A 21,378-nucleotide genomic window follows, 5' to 3' on the forward strand; every position below is an offset into this window, starting at 1 on the left:
CCTCGCCTTGAGGGCCCGCCCCCAGCATCCCCATGGAAACTGAAGCGCGTGACCCGGCTCCGGCCAATCGGAAACTAGAGAGATGGGAGGGAATGGCAGGCCGGCGGGCCAATCCTCTCAGAGTTTTGCCCGCCTCGCGCCTATAGGGACACGGCGAAGCGTCACTTACAGCGAGGTATCAGCTACTCCCTCCACGTGGGCTTGGAACGGTCCGGCTGCGAGCGCCTGGGGCCACGGGGTGTAGGAAGGACGGTATCGCTGGGGTGAGAGCTGGCGGGGGGGCCTCACAGGGCACTGGGGGGGGGTGAGAGCTGGCGGGGGGGCCTCACAGGGCACTGGGGGGGGGCGAGAGCTGGCGGGGGAGCCGCACAGGGCATTGGGGGGGCGAGAGCTGGCGGGGGGGCCGCACAGGGCACTGGGGGGGGGCGAGAGCTGGCGGGGGGGGCCGCACAGGGCACTGGGGGGGGCGAGAGCTGGCGGGGGGGCCGCACAGGGCACTGGGGGGGGCGAGAGCTGGCGGGGGGGGCCGCACAGGGCACTGGGGGGGGCGAGAGCTGGGGGGGGGCCGCACAGGGCACTGGGGGGGGCGAGAGCTGGCGGGGGGGCCGCACAGGGCACTGGGGGGGTGAGAGGTGGGGAGCGCTGCATAGGGCACTGGTGGGGGGCAAGAGCTGGGGGGGCGCACAGGGCACGGGCGGGGGGGGCGAGAGGTGGGGGAGGCCGCACAGGGCAATGGGGAGGAGGGGGGCTGCACAGGGGTTTGGGAGCCAAGAACTCAGCCCATCCTGTGCTTGTCTGATCAAGCGCTAAGTCACCTGCTGAGCTGTGCTCTAGGCTGACACTGCAGCCAGTTGTGGGGATGCCCAGGCTGAGACTCAGCTGCCTGACGGGCACAACTGGTGGGGAAGAAGCAGAACCAGGGAAAGAAATAGAACAAGGCTGCCCATGACTCACCTGGGTGCAGGGCTGGGAGTGTCTGCAGGAAATCACCATGCGAGTCACACAAGCACATCCAGAGCTTTTGGGAAGCTTAGGGGAAATGGGCAGGGATCCCAGATGTCCTCCTGCCAGTGGGAACTACAGCAGTGTAAGGGATGGTTCAGAGATCCAGTAGAAGCAACACCTGATTAAACTTGGCCTATATCTAACTCCTCCGTAGCACTGGACCCACTTATGTAACCAGTGCTATGTCCCTGCTGCAGTTGTGCCAAGTGTTTGTGCTTGGCCAAGCTCTGCTTCCTTCTCCTGCCCTGGTGTGCTGTGAAGGCCTACCCTATGTTTGGATCATCCCAGACCTGCCTGTCATCCCATGTGCAAAACCATACTGACTGGTTATATATGTGCCTGCCATAAACTGTCCAGCTCCTCGAGCTTCAGCTAACTCCTGTTTGTTGGGGGTTGTCAGGGACAGGGTGGTGGCTGCTGAGCCAGCTCAGCTCATTGCAGTATCATCTGGAAGGTTATGAGCCAGAAGGATTACCCAACCTAGTTCTACACTAATCCTTCAGGAATTTCACTTGCTCACTTTCTAGCTGAGAGCCTATAATCAACCCAGATGTTTCTGAGGAAAGGAGAGGCAGGAGAATTCAATGACACATGTGTGGGTCTTACATTTACTGTCTGTCTAAAGAAATACCTGGACTTCAAGTCTATGGTCTGTGGTTTGGGTGCTTGCTCTTCTTTGCTAAACTTCAAAACTCCATCCTGTGACATTTAGAGAAAACAAGGTATATGCTTTTATCCCTTCCCAGCACCTGGCATCGACAGCTCCCAGGATGCTTTGCAGTAGCCACCTCTGAGTTAGTGCTACAGCAGCTGTTTAAAAGTGCACAGCAAGAACACAAGTTGTGAGGCCTACATATATTCTGAATGGTAAGAACTAAATCTCACACACAAACACAGTAGCACTTTTATCTCATTAAACTAAAAAGTTATATAAATGTTTCACACTTGCAGTTGCAGCAGTCTCCTTAGTTGCTGGCTGGTGGCTGTCCTTAAACTTTTTTTTTCCCAAAATGTATTAACTTTAACAGATAACTTATCACAACTCTGAATATATGGTGTCCGTAAAACTTTGACAACAAGCTCTCATCTTCCCCACTCCCCGTGTCATTTAGATTTCTGTTTCAATACAATATTCTTTCTTTCATTTTTCCCAGTTGATTTCTTAGTTTTGAGTAAATAACAAATAATGAAAATATTCTCTCTGCCTTCAGCGAAGCTACTGCTGTGAAAAGTTGGCTTAGCAACTGAACGACTCTGTTCCAAGATGCCTGGCTAATGATCCCCCAACAGTTCAGGGGAGTGACTTTGTACCGCAAACATATGCTGATTAAATGGTTTAGCTTCAGCACTGAAAATTATTATGACTGGCCTACATGAGGAATGATTTTTAAGATGCTTATACCATGGCAGCATCACATTTTTCAGAAGTTAGGCATCAACCATGATAGCTAGGATTGAGAATGTTCACAAGAAAATGAGGTGGAGTTAGTCCTTCTTCATTGCCTGCAGTTTAACCTTCTAATAAGGTATTTCTGTTGCCACTGTCTCTTGAAGTGCCTTCCAGATTTCGACAGCATCAGCAACGCAGCACCGATTTCTCTGAAGTTTAAGGCTATGAACATAGGTGTCGGTATACTGAGCAAATCCTCTGCATTAACATTGGATTAAAGAGGAGAGATTTTAGATCAACAGATGAATTATCATGGTTTTCTTCACAATAGTTTGAGACTAGGTTGACTTTTAATAAATTCATAAGTCAACCACAGAATTTCATTGAACACTTTGAGGGTGGATCCTCCTGCTCTCTTCAGCAAAGCTGAAGCAAAATGGTTGTTATGGAGGTATTTTGTGACTTCAGCGTTTTCTTTTATTCCTGGAGAAGATGTACGTAAGTCTTTGGCTAAAAGATGCCATGATGGGCACTGCAGCCATATGTTAAGAAGCATCCTTCTGTTTCTTCTTCTAAGTATCTCTCCATCTTTGCCATGTTTACAGCATTGTCTGTGATAAAATTGTGCACATGACAGTTGAATTATTGTTCGCAGTTTATTACAGCTTTCACTGATGCTTCTCTTAAATATTTTGTTGCGTGGGCTTTTCCTGATCTATTTCTGAAAGATCTGCAATCCCATCTTCTGTTGTCATGCAGGCACGTTTGACTAAGGATGTTAAAAGGCGTTTGTCTCTGTCTGAGGGATTGGAGCATATGTGGTTGTATCTTAGGGCTTGGCTATAGACGATGGATCATGTGACATGTTTTGGATGAAAGGCTTGTTACAAATAACTAGTAAATGACTAAGTGTAAAAGCAGGAATTATTTGTTGACTTAAGGCAGTGGTCTCCAACCTTTTTACAGCCAAGATCGGTTTTTACGTGTCAGGGCAGCCAAGATCTACCCCATCCCTTCCTTGAGGCCCTGCCCTCTCCATTCCCTCCTCTCCATCATTTGCTGTCCCCAGCCCTTTCTCACTCTCCCTGGGTGCGGGCTCTGGGGCCAGAATGTGGGAAGGGGTGAGAGGTGCAAGCTTTGGGAGGCAATTTGGGAGCAGGAGGATGTGGAGAAGGGAAATGCTAGCTCAGGGAGGGGGCTCCAGGCTGGAGAGTGTTGGGGTCAGGTGGAGGGTTGGTGTGCTGAGCAAGCCGCAGGCTTGTGGATGTGAGGGTGCAAGACTTTGGGTGGAGTGTATGAAGGGCTCAGGACACAGACTTGCAGTGCGTGGATGGTGCAGGAGTGTTGTGGCAGAAAACTGGGGATGTGGGGGTGCAGGAGTTTGGGGATGTGAGGGGTTCAGGGCAGGGGGCTTAGGTGTATGATGGGCTTGAGGTTGGAGTTTGTGGGGTGGGGATGCAGGAGTGTTATGATGCTGCAGCCAGATGAGGGCTTGGCCCAAACTGGGGGCTTGTTAGCCAGGCTTCATTTCTAAATAAAATATTATGTCCAACACAAAATGTTTCAGCATTGCCTTGACTTATGGGAGGGGCAGGGAACCTTTTCTATGGGTCAGTGACCCCTGACCCAAAACAATCAGTCTGGGACCACAGAAGTGAGATGCCAATAAAAAAAACCTCCAAAACCCCCCAAGCCTCACTGATGTGGGCCCAGTTAAGATATCTCTCTCCCTTGGCACTCCAGCCCCATGGGGCAGGAGGGAGGGTAGGTAGAACTGAGGTTCAGGGCCTCAGGCTAGATTAACTCTTCTGAGTTCCAGGGTTAGTGGAATTTGTGGGCCCCTCTAAACCCTGAGGTGGGTCAAAAAATGAGGGATCCAGTGCAGGACAGGGCTCATGACTCATAGACTTTAAGGTCAGAAGGGACCATTATGATCATCTAGTGTGACCCCCTGCACAGTGCAGGCCACAGAATCTCACCCACCCCTCTTAGAATAATCCTCTCACCTATATCTCCAATATTGAAGCCTTCAAATACTTTGAAGGTCCCAAGATGCAGAGAATCCTCCAGCTGTGATCTGCGCCCCATGCTACAGAGGAAGGCGAAAAACCTCCAGGGCCTCTGCCAATCTACCCTGGAGGAAAATTCCTTCCCAACCCCAGTGGGATAGGGATGGGGGTGCAGAATCTGGGTGGAAAATAGGGTACAGGAGCAAGTTGGGAGTAGGTGTCTTGGCAGGGTGCTGTATGGTGTCTGGGTAGGGTGCTGGTGGGAGTGGGGCGGGTCTGGCCAGGGACCAGGGTGCTGTGGGGGCTGGGGCAAGACTAGGGGTGGTAGTGGAGACAGGGTGCTGGTGGGGGCCTGGCTAGGGGGCAGGGTGCCAGTGGGGGCCTGGCCAAAGGGAGGGAACAGGGATACCGCAGCCAGTACCTGGGGGTCCCGAGCTGCGCACCAGATCCAGCATCTCAAGAAGCATGCATGCTGCTCCTCCCCTCCCCAAAACAGCTGGTGCACTCCCTGAGAAGTTGGATCTGGTGCGCAGCCACAGGACTTCCTTCCCCATGCTGCCTTCCTGCAGCGGGGAACACTTCCTGAGAAGTCGGATCTGACTGTGGGACTTCTTCCCCCCCGCCGCAGGAAGGAAGGAAGGAAGATAGGCAGGCAACACAGGGGAGGAAGTCCCGCGGCTGCACACCAGAGCCAGTGTCTCAGGAAGTGCGCCCACTGTTGTGGGGAGGGGAGGAGCAGCGCATGTGCTTCCTGAGACGCTGGATCTGGCGCGCAGCCGTGGGACCCCTCCCACCTCCGCATGCTGCAGGAAGCCAGCTCTACCTCCATTTTCTCAGGAGGTTGTAGTTCCAGCGTGGGCTCCCTCTTGGGGGTGGGGGGGAATGAGGGGGCTGGGAACACCTCGCAATCGACTGGCTGTGTCGATGGGTTGGTGACCAAGGATTTAAGGGTATTGCCTTTGTTTATGTTGACATGTAATGGTGATAGTGTTTTCATCCAGTTTTTTTTTTACTTTCTCAATCTCAGTGTCTACTGATATTAAGTAACTGTCTGACCTCCCTATAATTTCTCATGGTAAAAACTTACATTTGATAAAAATTTGAAAATAATGCTTTAAAATAAGCATCAATATTTTCCAACTAAATTGTATAGAAATCCAATTCTGCCCAGCATAGGAATTTAGAATACTGTTCCTCTGCAATTCAGAGGCGATGTTAACATGCTGTGCTCTGGAACGAATGTAACTTTTTTTTTTCTTCCTGCAATACAGTTTTTGTTAATTAAATGAACTATGGATCTAGTGAGCTGTAAAATGTCTGTCTAGTTCAGCTGCTGTGGCACTCCTGAGACTGCACCTCAGTGACTCTCACCACGCAATGAGATTAATGTAATGATAGTTGGCTCTTTAATAACCCCTTACTTGCAAGGCTCTGAAATGCCTTTCAATCATTTATTTAGCTTCACAAAACACCCCAATTGCCTTCATGGGGAAACTGAGGCATGGAATGGTGGCATGTAATCCTTACACTCGTGGGGATTGACTGACAGAGCCACAAGCCTTGGCTGCTTTTGTCCTGCAAACCACTATACTCGCTCCCAGGACTAGGGGTAGAACCCAAGAGTCCTGACTCTCAGGACATGTGTTGCATTAACCGCTAGATCACACTACCCTTTCAAAGGCAGGAATAAGACTCAGGACTCCTGACTCCTAGTAGAAAATCAATGAGGCAAGGGAACTCCAGTGTTTAGTGTAGTGGAGGGAGGGAGAGTGATCCAGACCAGGAAATGCAGTCAAGCTAACTGCTAGTGAATCTCCTGCTTAGTGTGTTTTCTCCCTTAGATTCAGATCTGCAACACTAAAGCTGCCCTTGAGGGGTTCTGCATTTATTGCCACAGTTGGCAGTGCCAGCTAGCTTTTTCTGACATAATAACCGAACCATGAGAGTCAAGCTGGGTTAGTCTGCATCTCTTCACCAGGAATGCAGATCCTTGAGGGTTCATCCATTTCAAAGGCAGTGGGGGCTGTTGTGATCATCTACATAACACAGGTCAGAGGCCTGCCCCAGAGTAATTCCTGAGTGAACTAGAGAAGATCCCATCATTATTTAAAAATCTGCAGTGCTGTTGTCTTCGGATCACACTGTTAGTGACTTCTCTGGCAGCCTGTTGTCCAGTGATTTCTACGCAAAGATTGCAGCTAAGGGCTTGTCTGCGTGGGGAAATGGACAGGAAAAGCTATCGCAGAATCCGAGTGTCCACGTGGCCAGCTTTTGTGGGATACTGATTTCTATAGACGTCCTAACTTACTCCGAAATAAATCCTCCATGCAGACAAGTCCTGAGGCCCAGATTCCCAGAGGGATTTATGGGCCCAAATCCTATTGAAGGTCTAGGCCTTGGCAAACAAACCTGTTCCGTGGGTGTAGAATTCGTCTCTCACACACCCAGCTGTGCTGACTTCACAAGGCTAACAGGAGCAAGAACCGAGTGGCTTTATTACAGTGCATAGTGCTAATACTAACCATTAGGATGGGCCTGGGATCCAAAGACTGTCTCATCTCCTTGAAGTCAATGGGTAGTCAAGTTTAGTAATGCTCAACAGAAGGAGCGATCAAGCCCCTTTACGTGTGAAACTGCTAGAGACAATAGAGGTGACTGCCCAAGACGCCGCAGACCATGTGGCAGGTCAGAGTTGAATCATGTGAATTAAAGGAACTCCTGACTACAATGCAGGTGCTAGGAGATGGGGGGCCAGCAGTGTTGGGGGGAAAGGAGGCAAAGAGTTTTGGGTGTGATCATGGGAGGAAGCAGAAAGGTGGTGCTTCCTGGGCACAGATCTTGCTGGATGGAAGGGCAGACATGGGGGGAGGAGGTTTCTGAGCAAGGCACCTCCCTTTTGCTGTTTGTTCCATGGTGTCCAGGCACACACACCACTTCGAAAATAGCTATGCCTCAGAGCAGCAATTCCTCCCCCTAACAGGAAAAATCCAGCAAGACCCTAGCATCAGAAGCTCTGACTGGTGAATGCTAGAGGAGTAGATCTATGGGCCAAATTTACAGTTACTTTTAAGAGCAGAATTTCAGCATGGTTTGATACAAATGTTACAGCAAACAGATAATCCAGCTGGAATCTTCATCTTAATAGTAAAGCAGGGGCTCCAGTTAGAGCAGATGGCTGGAAGTCAGGACTTCTGGATTTCATTTCCAGCTGGGAGAGGAGTGATGTCTACGGCCTAGACAAGCAGAGTCAGTCACATACAGTGACCAAGGAGGAGAGACTGCTTGGAATGACACGCTGAGGCTACGTCTACATTGGCCCCTTTTCCGGAAGGGGCATGTTAATTTCACGAGTCGCAATAGGGAAATGCGCGGGGGATTTAAATATCCCCCGCGGCATTTAAATAAAAATGTCCGCCGCTTTTTTCCGGCTTTTAGAAAAGCCGGAAAAGAGCGTCTACACTGGCCCCGATCCTCTGGAAAAAAAGCCCTTTTCCGGAGGATCTTATTCCTACTTCAAAGTAGGAATATGATCCTCCGGAAAAGGGCGCTTTTTCCAGAGGATCGGGGCCAGTGTAGACGCTCTTTTCCGGCTTTTCTAAAAGCCGGAAAAAAGCGGCGGACATTCTTATTTAAATGCCGCGGGGGATATTTAAATCCCCCGCGCATTTCCCTATTGCGACTCGTGAAATTAACATGCCCCTTCCGGAAAAGGGGCCAATGTAGACGTAGCCTGATAGTATTATGGTTTGCTGACAGTATTATGGTTTCCCTCCATGACCTCTAGTCTCTGTTTCAGTTTCACTTTCACTTTTAAAAATAACTTGGCTGCATCTAGACTGGCATGATTTTGCGGAAATACTTTTAACGGAAAAGTTTTTCCATTAAAAGTATTTCCGCAAAAGAGCATCTAGATTGGCACAGATGCTTTTGCGCAAAAAGTGCTTTTACCCAAAAGCATCCGTGCCCAGTATAGACGTGCCTTTGCACAAGAAAGCTCCGATAGCCCGATGGCTAAAATGGCTTTCTTGCACAAAAAATGAAGGTGCCTGTCTACACTGGCCTTCTTGTGCAAGTATTATTGCGCAAGAGGGCTTATCCCTGAGCGGGAGCGTCAAACTATTTGCGCAAGAAGCACTGAATTCTTATATTAGAACGTCAGTGCTCTTGTGCAAATTCAAGCAGCCAGTATAGACAGCTAGCAAGTTTTTGCACAAAATCTTTCCAGTCTAGACGCAGCCCACCAGTTGAAACATGTTGCCGGCTGTGGGCGCTCTGCTGATCAGCTGGGCAGCATTTGAATCTCTCCTGGGTGGAGGGCCAAGTGCTCCGCTTACAGGGAACTCTGACCATAGGAGCAGTCAGAGCCTAGCAAACCTGAAAGGGAAGTGCAGAGACCTTTGTGTGTTACCTAAGTAATCTGCCCTGCTTGTTATTGCAGATCTTCCAATGAAAGGATTCCACAACAGGGGAGAAATAGCCTGAGGCAGCCTCTCTTCTGCAGGGGAGAGGATGTGGGGGGACAACAGTATCTCTGTTAGTGTAATCAACTAACTGCTGACATCCCTATTAACTGTATCAGAGGCAGCAAGTGGTGGGGGGCAGCCAGTGCCTGTGAGGCTTTAAGCAGGCTCCCCACAAGCGCTGGATTCATCTGCCTCCCCACCCCTGTGCTGCTGCCTTTGATAGAGAGGCAGTAGCATGGAGGGTGAGGAGGGCAGGTTGGAGCCAATACTCATGGGAAGACAGCTTTCAAGCAGGTTCCCTGCATGCGTTGGCTTTGCAGATCTACCTTTCCCCCCTTGCTGCCTCCTATAGAGGCAGTGGGGGTGGGGGAAGGCAGCTTAAAAGACAGTTCCCCCTCAGCACTAGCTCTGCTGTGCTGCCTGTTCCCCCCTCCCCCCGATGCTGTTGTCTCTAAAGCAGTGCAGGGGTGGGGGCCAGGGAGGCTGCCATGAAGCAGCCTCTGTCTGTGACAGTAGCCCCTGTCTGTGGGGTCCAAGCTCCCTGTGGACAGAATCTGCTCTGCATCCTATGTTTAATCAAGCTACTGCTGCTTCACCTTCCCTCTCCAGCTGCATTTTGCTCCCTTGGTCATGTTCTGCTCAAAGTGACTTGAAACAAGTGAAAGATTCCAAGCCCCAGCTGGGAGATGCAGCCAGTAGCTCTGCATTTACATTCGAGATGGTGAAAACTTCAGCTTTACTTGTGCATTGCAGAGAGAAGGGGGAAACCTATAGCCTTCTGCAAGGGTCACCCTGGAAAGGCAGGGTGTCTGGGTCTGCTGACAGAATTCGTGCAACCCAAAGATCCCCTTTGTGTCTTCTAGCTATCTGAGAAACGAGGTCAAAATTACCCAGCTCATCACGTCACTCACCTATTTGTTACCTCCCTGAACCCTTGCAGGTCTCCTTAGTTTTTATACCATGCCCATCATTATGGTCCATGATCTCTTTAAGTTAAGCTTCAGAGAGCAGCACTTTTTGTCCTCCCTTCTAGTGCTAAGGGTAGAACCCAGTCATCCTGACACGTGGGCCCTCCATGCTCTGTTCAGTAGACCCACCTCTCTCCTAGAGCCAGGTATAGAACTCAGAACAGTCTTACCAGAGAGCTGATTTAAACAAACATAAGGAAATATTGCACTACTCAAGCAGTTAGCCTGGGAAACTCACTGCCAGGGGATGTCAGAGTATAACTGGGTTCAAAAAAGAAAGAGAATTTCCTGCTGCTAGGTCCATAAATGGCTACTAGCCCAGGTAGTCAGGTATGCAACTCCATGCTAGATCTGTCCCTAAATCTCAGAAGCTTCTAGAACTGGCCACTGTTAGGCTATGTCTACATTACCAGGTTATTTCAAAATAAGTTTTGAACTAATAACTCCTAAAATAACTATTTTAAAATAAGCTTATTCCTCTTCACAAGCAGGAGTTATTTTGAAATAACTGGCTTGGTAGTATGGACGCTTGCCTTATTTCAAAATAACTCCCCAGTGTAGACATGCCCTCAGATAGGAGACTGGACTAATTAAACTACAGGCAGTCCCCGACTTACGCGGATCCGACTTATGTTGGATCCGCACTTACGAACGGGGCTTTCTCGCCCCGGAGCTCACAGGCAGCGGTCAGCCATCTGGAGCTCCGGGGCGAGAAAAGCTGCTCCCGGTGCCCCTGGTCTGCTGGGGACCATCTCCAGCAAACCAGGGGCACCGGGAGCAAAGCGGTCCGGCGCCAGAGCAAAGCCTCAGAGGCGAGGCAGCCCCCCCCCCCCCCGCCGCTTTGCTCCCTGTGTCCCTGGTCTGCTGGGGGGTGGGCGCAGCTAGTGTGCCCCCCCAGCAGACCAGGCTTTTGTTGTGGACCATGGGGCAGAGCAGCTGGGGCACTGCCGGTTGGTCCCGCAGCGCCGCTCTGGGCACTACTGGACCAACCCGGCAGCACTCCAACTGCTCTGCCCCAGGCGTCCTGATTCAGCCGCTGCTGGTCAGTTTCAGCAGCTGCTGAATCAGGACTCCTGGGGCAGAGCAGCTGGGGTGCTGCTGGGTTGGTCCAGTAGCGCCGAGGAGCGGTGCTACTGGAGCAACCCAGCAGCACCCCAGCTGCTCTGCCCCAGACGTCCCCAAGTCAGCCGTTGCTGAAACTGACCAGCGCTGACTACAGGAAGCCCCGGGCTTCCTGGAATCAGCTGCTGATCAGTTTCAGCAGCAGCTGACTTGGGGTTCTTAAGTTGAATCTGTATGTAAGTCAGAACTGGCGTTCAGTTTCAGCAGCAGCTGAATCTGGACGCCAGTTCCGACTTACATACAGATTCAACTTAAGAACAAACCTACAGTCCCTGTCTTGTACGTAACCCGGGGACTGCCTGTATTAATCTGATCCAATGTAGCTGTTCCTATGTAAGTCCTGATTTCCAGCCCTTCCTGCTCTAACCAGAATCAGGTATAGAACCCAACTGAGGAATGCTGATTTCTGGCTTCCATCCTCTAGTTCATTGCATCTCTGACCCCGGCACTGGTTTGACCACTACTGAAATATTGTGTCCAGTTCTAGTGCCCACAATTCAAAAGGATAAATTGGAGGGGTTCAGAGAAGAGGGATAGGAATGATCAAAGGATTAGAAAACCTGCCTTAAAGGATAGACTCAGGGAGCTCAATTTATTTAGCTTAACTAAGAGAAGGTTAAACGGTAACATGATTATGGGCAGTAAATACTGATATCGGAAACAAGTATTCAATAACAGGCTCTTCCATCCAGTAGAAACAGGTCTAACATTATCCTATAAGTTGAAGCTAGACATGAGGGCTGCATCTAGATTGGCCTGATTTTCCGGAAATGCTTTTAGCGGAAAAGTTTTCCGTTAAAAGCATTTTCGGAACAGAGCGTCTAGACTGGCACGGACGCTTTTCTGCAAAAACACTTTTTACAGAAAAGCGTCCATGCCAATCTAGACACACTTTTCCGCAAAAAAGCCCCAATTGCCATTTTTGCGATCGGGGCTTTTTTGCGGAAAACAAATCTGAGCTGTCTACACTGGCCTTTTTGCGCAAAGGCTTTGCGCAAAAGGGACTTTTGCCTGAATGGGAGCAGAATAGTATTTCCGCAAGAAGCACTGATTTCTTACAGTAGGAAGTCAGTGCTTTTGCGAAAATTCAAGCGGCCAGTGTAGACAGCTGGCAAGTTTTTCCGGAAAAGCGGCTGATTTTCTGGAAAAACGGGCCAGTCTAGACACAGCCATTCAGCTGGAAGTTACTCACATTTTTAGCTCGTGGGTAATTAACCACTGGTTGCCATGGATTTTTATCACTGGCAACTTTTAAAACCAGACACAATGTTTTTCTCCAATGTCTGCTCTAGTTCAAAGAGGAATAAGCCCAGAGACGTTCTCTGGCCTGTATAATACTGGAGGTCAGCCTAAATGACTACAATGGTCCTTTATGGGCTTGGAATGGGTTAATCTCTTACAGCAAGCATCTGTACTGCCCCTTTCCCTCACCTGCTGTCCTGGTGATCAGTCAGTGCTTCCCTAGGCCAGGGCACATGTGAATGATTCACAGCACACAATAACCAGACTGCTCATGCATGAGTTGCCCCTCTTTGGCCAGCTGTCAACCACCCTCTGGGGTCCTGCCGGGTTGTTCCTATGGGAGTGGAGAGTTGAGCCACATCTCCAGCATAGATTGGTGTCTGCAAAGCTGAGGAGCCCCACCTGGGGAAAGGACAATGAGGAAGGTTGTGTTGGAGGCCTCCAGGAGGAACTATGGGGTAGCTATCCCCCCATGATAAGATGCTACTTGGATGTGACTGATGTGTTTCAGCCCTTTACTAAGAGGCAGGTGTCCATTAACCGTCTTTGGATCCTTTTATTCCTACCCTCTTGGGCTGAAAAGCAGCTAATTATGGTACAGATGTGGCCTGCCCCACCTCCCCTTACAGGAGAGCATAACTCTGTGACCACACATTGTCCCTACAGATTTGCTTCTTAGCCTCCATCTGGACTCTGTGTATGCTTCGTAAACCTGACATCTTCTATTTAGCCCCGATGGTCTGTTTCCCTGTCTGCCACTCCTCCAACTCTTCCTGCCTTAGCTGCTGAGACCAACCCATCTCTTTCCTGGCAGGCTTTCTCCATCCTGGAAAGCTGGGGATGCAATCCCTGAGCATTATCTTCAGCAGCAGAACCTGTATTTCTACATGTTTTCTTCCAACCAGCAGCCTCTCCTTTTCCATTTTCCTGTGACAATTCACCTTCCCCGCTGTTAGGCAAATCATGTTCTACATCACAGGACCAATGATATGGTAGCCACTTAAATAGGAAAATAAGGGGCTCAAATGAATTGCTCTACACTTGGGGTGTTAAATTTTGATTAACTAATGGAATAGTCAATGGGATTTCCACCTTTGAAATGTACAAGAGTACCCAGTGGGGCTGATCCCAGGCTCCATGCAGCACTTTCCCTTTGAAATGCATAGGAGTCCCCACTGGGGACTCTTGTACATTTCAAAATAGGCAGCCCTGCTCCCTACCAAGGATCTGGGAGGAAGCAGCTTTTAACCATGTGACCTTGGTTAGTTAAGTGTCTTGTGTGCCTGGATACCATGGAACAAACAGCAACAGGGAGGTGCTTTGCTCAGAAACACCCCCCCCCCCCATGTCTGCCCTTCCACCCAGCAAGATCTGTGTCCCTAGTTTGCACTGGTGTAACTCAGCTCAGATTCTTGGCCATGCTCTCTGATCCAAAGAGCTTGCATTCTCAAAAGCTTGTCAAAATCCGCCCGAACCAGAGGGGCAGCATCTTGCACTGCCCCTTTGTAATACTGACTTCCTTTGGCAAATGCTTTGATTTCTGCTGATGAGAAGCTCAGTAAGAGCCAAGAATTTCCAGTGTTACCATTAGTGAAGTGGGCTAACACCTATTTTACCCCACACGTCCAGCCAGTCAGACAGCATGCAACTAGGCAATGACAGATGGTCTGTATCAGAAGATCACCAAGTGCTTGTCACACTACAGAAACCTCACCCTTACCACAATTGTACCCATTTTCCAGATATGCAAACTGAGGCAGAGATGGCGTGGTCTGCCCTAGGTCATACAATGAGTCATAGTCTTGGTTCCCAGTGCGCTGGTCTAATCACAAAGCATACTCCCCAAATCAGATAAAACCTATATGTCCTTGTTCCCATTCTTCTGTTCTAACCATTGGCCCATCATAATCCCACCCAGTCAGCCTCATTTAGGAGAGATGCTTTGACTTTTTTTTCCGTCTTTTTCTTTCTTTTTCTGCTTTTTACAGTGAAACCTTTGTTAACAGAGTGATGGATAACTAGAAAACTTTAACTGGCATTGCCCCCAGCCACAATACTGTCACACAGTCAGGCACACAGGCCTGGTTTAGTTTACTGATTGCCTTAACAATTTTTTATTTAAGTACTAATCATCTTTAACTCAAAATAGAAATGTGAGACCAACTGCCTCACACTACAAAACTACCAATATTAAAAACTTGAGTTTTACTATTATTGTCCATTGGTTTTTCCTAGGTTGATGGGACCCTCAGACAACTGGAATTTTTAGATAACCGGAACGCGTTAATCCCTGAGCATGCTGGATAACACAGTTTTTACTGTATTTGAAGCTCTGTGCCTCTTTCTCCATTTTTTGTCATCTGAAGAAGTGAGTTGTTTTGGTTAGTCTCTAAGGTGTTACAGGACCATTGTTGGGGTTTTTTAAGCTTTTATAGTGGAGAATGTTCCTTTTCTTTTCTAACAAGCGTGAAAAATGTCCTCTGATCCACTGTGACTCAAGAGCATCTCAGTGCTTTGTGCTTCTGGAGCATTGAGAACTATGATGACATAATTCAGATTTTTCCACAGCTAAAGTGGGAAGAGGTTTGAATGTAGCGAGTAGAATGTTTAGTTTTATGTAAATATGTATAAAGATAAATGTTTGATGACTTCATAATTTTTTTGCAATATATAATTCATACTTAGGCCTTTCCCTCCCACTAGCCTTAAGCCCCTCATTACTTTAATCCGGCCCTGCCTACATGCATTTCCCTGCCTCTCTTTCCTCATCGCTCTGCAGCACCCTTTGGGCTGGGTTCAGAGTCCTGTGTGCGGTACTCTATGGCCATTCTGACTTGCATAATATAAGCTCCAGCTTTCTGCAAGCTCGGGTACTCTGACCTTTGCCTTCCCCTTCCCAAACATCCTGTGCTATCTCCCCTCTGCGAGTCCTTTAATAACCTTGAACAAACAGAATCCAGGGATGGATGTCCCTGGTGAGGAGGTGACAGGTTTGGAATCCGGATGAGTAGGGTTGCAAGCTTAAGCGTAAGTTATTGGATACCCAAACAGTTACACACAGGTCTCAGGGACCCTCCTGCTGCCCTGCACTCTGGTGAAGGCAGCAGACGGGGGCAACAGACAGGAGCCTGTACTCAGTTCCCAGCACACACCTGCACCTGGGAGCTGGCTGTGCCCGGCGTGTAACCGAACGTTTACCAAATGACACGTATTTTAACATCCCTAATGACCGGCGCCTTTGGAGGGGAAGGCGAGCCTGTGAGACCTGATGGGGTGGGTGCCACTAGCCGGGGGGGGGGGGGGGGGGGGGGTTGACCTTAGGTGAGGGATGCTGGTGGGGGCTGTGGGACATGGGATGAGGGATGCACTGGGCGGGGGCGTGGCTCCAGACTGCTCCTTTCCTTGCTAAAGGCCCACCCCGGGGCGTGGCTTTTGCCGGTGGGCGTGGTCAGTGCCTAGGATGCAAAAGAAAGCCGAGGCAGAATTGATGTTTAGGGTTTCAGCTCGGCCCCGCCCCCCCTGGGGGCGGGGCGAGAACGCTCGGAGAGTCGGCAACTGGTCCCACCAGGCTCGCGGCCTGAGAGAGTGGGGGGAGTCGGGACAGTGACCGGCAACGACCGTTGGTCTCACAGCGCGCGCTTCTGTCCCCTTCCCACCCCTCACTTGATGACGAGTGAGGGGCGTGGCCTCAGCGACGGTTAAGCTCTGGGGGGGGGTAAGTGTGCGGTCACGTGACGCAGGCTCTGTCCCCACTGGCGGAGAGCGGCAGGCCCCGCGCTGTGATTGGGGGAGGCGGGCGGGAGGCGGGGTCCGGGCGGGGAAGGTTCTGGAGAGCTGTGGCGAGCTCTGGAAGGTTCCGCCACCCGTCATATAAATGGGGGGTGGCGGCGGGCGCCGCGCTGGAGTGACGGGAACCGCTGACGGGGTGTGAGACGCGCAGCTGGGAGCCATGGGCAAGGACTATTACCGGACGCTGGGCTTGTCCCGGGGCGCCTCGGACGACGACATTAAGCGGGCCTACCGCAAGCAGGCGCTGCGCTACCACCCCGACAAGAACAAGGACCCGAGCGCCGAGGAGCGCTTCAAGGAGATCGCCGAGGCCTACGACGTGCTCAGCGACCCCAAGAAGCGGGAGATCTTCGACAAGTTCGGCGAGGAAGGTGAGGGGCGGCGTGTGGGCGCGGGCCGCGGGGGGGTCCGGCAGAGCTTGGTGGGGGAGATGGGGCAGGGGGCGTGTGTCGCTCGCTGTGGATGGGGGGGCTGCGCAGCAGGAATTGGGGGGCTGCCCCCGTGGTGTGGCGAAGGGCGCTGACGTGATGGGGGGAGGGGGACGCCCTATACACTGGGGCTCTGGGGAAGAAGGCGGGGGGGGCTGTCTTTCAGCGGTGCAGCGCTGGGGGGGGCTGGTAAGCAGGGGGATGGTGCGCTAAGGTTTGGGGTGCAGAGCCTCTGTGCGAGGAGGCCCTGTTCCGGGGAAGACCGCATACCCGTGGGAAGGACATTCTGATGCAGCTTAGTACCTGGTGATAGGTAGGCAGGAGGTGGTTAGAAATAGCTGAATGTCATGCTGCTGGGTATTCTGGAAGTACTTTCCATGAAGTGAGGGGTAGCACTATGATTGGGGAAGAGGAACAAATGTCCTAATGGGGCACTCCCAAACTTTGTGGAGAGGGAACTGTGTATCTCTTACACACAAGATGGAGTGGCTTTCTTTCTTGATGCAATCCAGGGAGTGACAGAGAAGCAAAGTATTTACTAGTGGCTAGTCTCTCTTTAATCCTTTGCTTCTGAAATTCATTCATTTTTGTCTGGAAAGGAGTGCATCTAGTTGGTTTTCAGGGAACAGTACTGAACCCTGAATGGGCATGTACAGTAAAGGGATTCAGCTTTCCCGTGTAGCCTGTAGATACTGTCAGTAGCATGGGATAGCGAAGTGGCTGTCAGAAAAATAAGACTCATAGTAACAGGGAGATGTGTACAGAGCTAATTGTGAAAGGAAGTAGAACTAGTCCTATTAGTGAATTTAGGAATTAGCCAGTTTCTTTTATCTCAGAGCGTCCTGTTGCATTAATAACATAGCCTGTTAAAACTATTAATAAAACACAAGTGTCAGACTCTTTTGAACAAAATACAGGACTATGTAGCACTTTAAAGACTAACAAGATGGTTTATTAGATAATGAGTTTTCGTGGCCCAGACCCACTTCCTCAGATCAAATAGTGGAAGGAAAATAGTCTCTTTGGGAGACTTATTGTGAAGTCCATGTGCAAAGCCTTTAGGCAGTACCTGCCTGACTTCCTCCAAATTAAGGCATTAAAAGTCTGCATCAAATCTCTAATTTAACATTAGTACAGATTTTTTTTTTTAGGGTGTAGTCTCATCCATTTAGATTACTCAAACAAGGGAGCTAGATTTCTCTGTATTTAAACAGCTAGGTTGGCCAACTCAACTGTTAACATCTGATGCTGAAAGAGTATGATTTTTAATATTTTTTAAAAATAGTTGCTTTTTCCAGCTAATAGAATTGTAGATAATTTCCCTTAAATTATTTTCCAAAATTTGTGTTTTGAATTGCTTTTCAGTTGCTGACTTCCCATGTTTGTTTCTCTACATTGCCTTTCCTGTAAATACTTAATGATTTCCCCATATGAGCTGATAGGCCACTTTTCCAGAAGAGGCGGAGCTGACTACAGAATGGTTTTGCTTGTCACTAGAAGATTCTAATATACTGTATTTGTTTGCCTGTGTATGTTAAATTATGAAACTTGCTCCGTAACAGTGTTTTATTGAAGCAGGAAGAATATAGTTGTAGTCTCCAGGCACTCAGATTAAATTATTTTTGCTACAATGGCTCTATATAGATGAGCTAGGTTTAATGCCAATTAAAGGAATACAGTTGATTATAAATTATTATGTTAGGAAACTCAGTAATTGAGAGAGAAGAGCTCTTCAACTTGGCTCTAATTTCTTTTTTGACTAGGGAGGTCTGAATCTTGACACCATTTTAAGATGACAGCAGGCCTCTTTGGTGATGCACATCAAACCTAAAGTTCTAAATAATGACATTCCCAGGATCTAAGAATGAGGAGAGTCTTGAAATTAAGAAAGATATAGGAGACATTTGGTAAATCTTGAGTTTAATAAATTCTTATGAGTAATCACTGGATTATATTCATTCTGTTTTTTCAGGACTAAAGGGAGGTGGTCCCAGCAGTGGCGGAAGTTCCAATGGTACCTCATTCAGCTACACGTTTCATGGAGATCCTCATGCTATGTTTGCAGAGTTCTTTGGTGGCAGGAACCCATTTGATACCTTTTTTGTACAAAGGAATGGAGATGAAGACATGGATGTTGATGACCCTTTCTCCACATTTCAAATGGGGGGCTTTAGTAATATGGGTTTCCCTCGTTCCCGCTCGGGCCATGAAAGTATGCGCAAAAAACAAGACCCTCCTGTCATTCATGAACTGAGGGTTTCCTTGGAGGAAATATATACTGGTTGCACCAAGAAAATGAAAATATCTCACAAACGACTTAATACAGATGGGAAGACCACACGGAATGAGGACAAGATTCTGACCATTGAAGTCAAACGAGGGTGGAAAGAAGGAACAAAGATTACTTTTCCAAAAGAGGGGGACCAAACAGCAAACAACATTCCAGCTGACATTGTCTTTGTTTTAAAAGACAAGCCACACAATGTCTTTAAGAGAGATGGATCTGACATTATTTTCCCAGCTAAGATCAGCCTCCGTGAGGTAAGCAAAGGTTCCAGATTCAGTATGGGATTAGTGGGTGGATTGGGTTGGGTTTTGGCTAGTGGAAGTGACAAATGTTGAGATCTATCTGCACCCTGTTTCGTATCTGGCTTTAATCCATAATAGGATACCTGCCTAACTCTTCTGTGGTCTGCCTAAAATAAGATGGTAGCTTCAGGATACTTCCTTGTGGAACAATCAAAGGGTATAAACCACCATTAGAGATGGCAGATCACTGGCAACTACTTTGAAAATGATGTGGGTCAGTTTGGATACTGAAAGTTCAATGTGGGTCAAGCAGTTGTACAAATATATAACATAGTTGTACAATTTCTGGTACTGTTACTCTGTGCCTGCATCAGTAACTCAGAAGAAACAAATTGGAATAAACAGGCCATCGCAATGAAACATTTTTCTATTTGGTTGTTTGGGAAATCTGCTAGAGATTGTATATGTTGACACTGTTCTAATTTCCCTGTTTTTATATTTAGGCCCTGTGTGGTTGCACAGTGAATGTGCCAACGCTGGATGGCAGGACCATCCCAATGGTATTTAAGGATGTCATTAAACCTGGGATAAAGCGGCGAATCCCTGGAGAGGGTCTCCCATATCCCAAGAATCCAGACCAGCGAGGGGACCTTTTTATAGAATTTGAAGTAAAATTTCCAGACAGAATTCCACAGGCCTCCAAAAGTGTCCTAGAGCAGATCCTGCCAATATAGCAAGGCTGCTTATGGAGAACTGAAACAAGGACACTTCCAAAGCAAAAGGTTACTGGACCATAACCAGGACTTCAGGGTTTCTCTTCAGTGGAGGGTGTGGACTTTGAAACTCTTCCCCAAGAGTACCATCTTGAAAATTGTGTATTCGCTTTTCAGTGACTTTAGTCCCAGATCATCACTTGAAGTATTTACATCAATGAGCAGCTGCTTGTGGGAGGAATCTGTATCTCCTGGTCAAACCTTTCTTCTGGTGACTAGTTTCCACCCAACTGCTCCATGTGCTGCCTTCACTTAACTGACTAACCATAGACTGAGCATCTGTTTCACCTCATCTCTCATGCAGAGCTGTAGTTTCCCCATTGGAAAGGGTGAAACAAATCTAAAACTGGACTTGCAAGTAAAAGACTCTCCATCTTGCCTTGGTGTTGTACTATGCTGTGTCCCTTGTCGCTTCCTATACTGAAGGCTTTTCATACAGGGACACACTAAATGTTAACTGGTATTTTTAGTTCTGTAAGTTGTCATTGTCATGCTTAAAAGCTTTTTGTATCAGTTTTTTCTTTGTCAATTGTGTTGGAAGACAATTTGTGTTTCACCTTAATGTTTCCAGAGAGTCACAGCTTAGAGAAGTCCTAAATGTCTTTCAGAATGTAAGCCTTTAAATTTAAATTCCTCACACATTGGCTAACTACCAAAGTTAACAAGGTCTAGTCTAGGGGGAAAACATATTTTTTTTTACATTTCAAGTGTAATGCATTTTGAAGTTTTCCCTCTATGAAAGTCTTCTCTCCCCCGTCCCCCAGACATTTTAAGGTCTCTTAGTCTGGATCCTGGTCATGTGGTGAACAAATACAGGGCTGCCTTTTTTCATTTCAGGTACATAGTACCTAAGGAAGATGCTGAGTCTTACTAACCCTGCATGCAGGATGAATATCAAATTTCATGTTAAAGACTTATTCAGTACACTAATGGACTCTGGATTTCCCCCCCCCCCCCCCCCCCAAACCAGGACTGTGAACTGGTAGCACTACCCCCAAGTTATCCTTTTTTGATAAAAAGGGTTTTCTCCTGATACAGAAGCACTATGGCACTTCATGTGTATACTTTGTGTGTAATACAAACTATGGTAGCTGCTGTTTTACAGGATTGATTACACTGATAAAGAGGGTGTGATGACATGCTTACTCAAACCAATGGCAGAGCATGATCCTACACTGCCTGGGCCGTGATCTTGTAATGGGATGGCCAAGCTGATAGCTCTTTGACATTAATCTGTCACAATTAAAATCTACTCAAAGTCTAAGCATGTCAGGTAGGATTAGATGTCTGGAATAAAGGACTTACCTACACATGTCATTAAAAATTCAGAGAGATAGGAAAACACTGCTAGAATTTATTCTTGTTGAATACTGGCTGAGTGATTAACACTTTTTTAAAAGTGTATTAGCACTTTTCATTGATGGACTGTGGTGTCTAACGGAATTAGTGGCACAGACAGTCACAGTTCAGAGGGTTGGAACATAGGTCTTTACCCTCAAGTGCTGAATGTTTTCTTTACCCTGCTTTCAGCATGATCCTTGCTGGAACAGCTGCACTAGTCCTGAAACACTGCTGTAAAACTGTGGTGCACAACTTTTACAATAAAGCTTAGAGCAAGCAGGGACCAGGAAGCTAGGGCTTCTCTACTCAGGCTATTCTA

General features: G+C 48.3%; 1 protein-coding gene and 1 long non-coding RNA gene across 2 annotated transcripts; both read left to right on the forward strand.

Annotated features, from left to right (window-relative positions):
- The first annotated feature begins 18 nt into the window (after positions 1-18).
- LOC102457731 (uncharacterized) lies at positions 19-15,474 on the forward strand. The gene is made up of 3 exons (XR_012896645.2): positions 19-263; positions 1,752-1,872; positions 14,435-15,474. It is a non-coding gene; the product is annotated as an uncharacterized LOC102457731 (long non-coding RNA).
- Positions 15,475-15,991: 517 nt separating this feature from the next.
- Positions 15,992-20,233, forward strand: DNAJB1 (DnaJ heat shock protein family (Hsp40) member B1). The gene is made up of 3 exons (XM_006132015.4): positions 15,992-16,359; positions 18,389-18,957; positions 19,449-20,233. Exons 1-3 carry the CDS (start codon positions 16,149-16,151, stop codon positions 19,677-19,679), a joined length of 1,011 nt encoding a protein of 336 aa, XP_006132077.1. The 5' UTR covers positions 15,992-16,148; the 3' UTR covers positions 19,680-20,233.
- The last annotated feature ends 1,145 nt before the right edge of the window (positions 20,234-21,378 follow it).

Source organism: Pelodiscus sinensis, chromosome 31, assembly GCF_052426305.1.
Source record: "Pelodiscus sinensis isolate ZL-2025 chromosome 31, ASM5242630v1, whole genome shotgun sequence".
NCBI lineage: Eukaryota > Metazoa > Chordata > Testudines > Trionychidae > Pelodiscus > Pelodiscus sinensis.